Source organism: Eurypyga helias, unplaced genomic scaffold, assembly GCF_000690775.1.
Source record: "Eurypyga helias isolate BGI_N326 unplaced genomic scaffold, ASM69077v1 scaffold4298, whole genome shotgun sequence".
NCBI lineage: Eukaryota > Metazoa > Chordata > Aves > Eurypygiformes > Eurypygidae > Eurypyga > Eurypyga helias.
Genome location: NW_010267509.1, coordinates 20,803 through 23,602, shown reverse-complemented (window position 1 = coordinate 23,602; position 2,800 = coordinate 20,803). Strand labels below are relative to the sequence as shown.

Here is a 2,800-nt window from a genome sequence, read left to right as displayed (position 1 = left end):
AGGATGTGATTATTTTTAACCCATTCACTTCTGTTTTGCATTGCTGTGGGGGAGGTGTGTATCTCACCTCAATGAACACAGCTGTTGTCAGCTGCCGATGTACCCCCACTTGGCAGCAAGGCTGTTAGATATGGCTGGTGACTACCTTACCCTCCCCATGCTCCTGCTGCCTCTCCCCGGTAGGATCCCTGGGCGTGGGAGCAGGCCCCCACCAATCTCAATATTTGTTTGCTGCAGGAATGGTACTTGTGTCTGGAGAGATGGAGCATGCCTACCCCTTTACGTACTCTGTCAGCTAGTGTATGGCACCTTACCCGAACCTGTAGCCCTGCACAGGTTCAACCATGCTCTTCTTCTGGGCAATGCTGGGAAGAAGTTCTGACCAGTCTACTCTTAAAAAGGCTCTGATTTGCTCCACCTCTTGCTTCAGTGGCATTTCAGGGTTTTGCACGGCAGAAATAATATTTCTTGATGACTGCACTCCAGACCCTCTCATCTTCCCAGGTCTTCTCAGATATCTTTGTCCTTCTCCCTCACTGGTGTCCATCTTTTGGATATTTTCAGATATTTTTGCAGTCTACCCAGACATAGTTGCTGTTTGACTAATCACTACTAATTCACTTACTGTTTCCACTCACAAGGTCACCTGCTTCATCCCCACAGTCACGTCTGCAGCCTTTCCCTAACACGCTGCATGCAAATCACTGAGGCTCTTCTCGTACTGAGAGGCCTGGACATGAGGAGGATATTTTTGGTGCTGAGCCCTCAACAAAGACCTGGCCAACTGCTGGCTCCAGGGTGAGGCGAATGTAAATGCTCTCTTGTCTTCTCTTGCAGCCTCCTGATGAAAAGGAGACTTTTCCTCTATAACTTCAAGAACCTGCGCTGGGCCAAAGGCCGGCGTGAAACCTACCTCTGCTATGTCGTGAAGCGCCGTGACAGTGCTACATCGTGCTCCCTGGACTTTGGATACCTACGCAATAAGGTATGGGGAACACCTTGGCATCCGGTTCTTATGTCCTTGCTGAGGTGCGTGCAGCTCCACTTTGCCTAGGGCAGCAGGGAGAGGAGGGCTGCGACAGCGATGTGCACACTGGCACGCGTGTACGCGGCTGGGAACATACTGTTTGGGGAATGCAGCCTCCAGGTAAACCTGAAATTTATGCTGCCCTCAAGTGTGTTACCATCAAGACACTCATACTGCCTGCTGCTTCACCAGCCTCCCTAGCCATTAGACTTCCACTTAGGTACCACTGTGCCTTCTCTGTGCGCTGACCCTAGCATCTGACCCCCACCTAGGAGCTCCTCACACCCCATCCAGCTCGCGCATCCCTCCTCACCACCCTTACACCATAACCCCTCCTGCCTCACACCTTGCCCCTCTCCCTCTTTCGTGAAGATGGGCTGCCATGTGGAGGTGCTCTTCCTGCGCTATATCTCAGCCTGGGACCTGGACCCGGGCCGCTGCTACCGCATCACCTGGTTCACCTCCTGGAGTCCCTGTTACGACTGCGCCCGACACGTGGCCGACTTCCTGCGCGCCTACCCCAACCTGACCCTCCGCATCTTCACAGCACGCCTCTACTTCTGTGAGGACCGCAAGGCAGAGCCGGAGGGGCTGAGGCGCCTGCACCGGGCAGGGGCCCAAATTGCCATTATGACCTTCAAAGGTAAGATGTGCAGACTAGAAAGAGGTGACGGAAAGCTGTGGGAGGTTAGGGAGATGCAGAAGAGTGGTAGAAGCTAGAACAAGGAGACAGAGGAGATGATGGCAGGACGTGATGATTCAGTGATCCTAGGGGAGGTCAGTGTCCTCTCTGGGGCAGTCTTGAGCACTCCTTTAACTCCCCTGTGCCTTGCACAGATTACTTCTACTGCTGGAACACATTTGTGGAGAACAGGGAAAAGACATTCCAGGCCTGGGAAGGGCTGCACGAAAACTCTGTCCATCTGTCCAGGAAACTTCGACGGATCCTCCTGGTGAGGCCCAATTCACCTTCTCGTGCCTCTTCCCCTCAGCTTCTTCCTCTCTTCCTCGCTATAGTTCCTCTTTGCTCTTGCTGCCCATCTCTGCCATCTGCTGTTTCATTCATTCCCGTGTCTTCATCTTTTGTCTCCCATTCCTCTCTCCCCCTCATATCTCCTCTATTAATTCTTTTCCCCTTCTTCCACTGTCATCCCATCTCCTGGCATTCCTTCCTTCTTCCCCATCTTCATAGGGAACCTATGCTCACTTGACAACTGACCTACCATTTATATTTTGTCCTGCAGCCACTGTATGAAGTAGATGATTTACGAGATGCCTTTAAAACTCTGGGACTTTGAAGTGAAAGTCATCAGCGATCAGAAGATTTCACAAACACTTGTTCTTTGATTTCCAAGTCTCTTCTTTACAACAGATCTCTCTCTTCTTCCCTCTTCACATGTCTCTTCCTTCCAGCCCTGTGTCTAGAGATAAGACTATCCTTAATTTTTGTTTTCCGAGGAGAATTAGGCTGATCTTCTGAAGACACATTCCCCAGATTCACACCTCGTCCATTGCTAGCTAGGAATAGCCAGAACTGCAGTGACATTGCCAGAGAGCGAGTTGCCCTCCCTCCATCCCTGCAGAGCTAATTCAGGTGGTCCAATATATGGAGTTCTGGGTTTAGCCTTGCCTAGGTGGGAGCAGACATCTTGCAAAGCTCTTTGTGCCGCTGTGTTCTCACTGGCACCGCACTGATCTATGCTTTTCGTGAGGGCTTTGGGGAACACATCTCTTGTCTCTTAGAGCTGCACTACACTGAGCTGCTCTGTGTCC

General features: G+C 51.4%; 1 protein-coding gene across 1 annotated transcript; it reads left to right on the top strand.

Annotated features, from left to right (window-relative positions):
* Positions 1 to 843: 843 nt before the first annotated feature.
* AICDA (activation-induced cytidine deaminase) lies at positions 844 to 2,387 on the top strand. Its single transcript, XM_010157445.1, has 4 exons — positions 844 to 985; positions 1,400 to 1,670; positions 1,865 to 1,980; positions 2,272 to 2,387. The coding sequence occupies exons 1-4, from the start codon at positions 845 to 847 to the stop codon at positions 2,323 to 2,325; spliced, it is 582 nt and encodes a 193-aa protein (XP_010155747.1). The 5' UTR covers position 844; the 3' UTR covers positions 2,326 to 2,387.
* Positions 2,388 to 2,800: the final 413 nt, after the last annotated feature.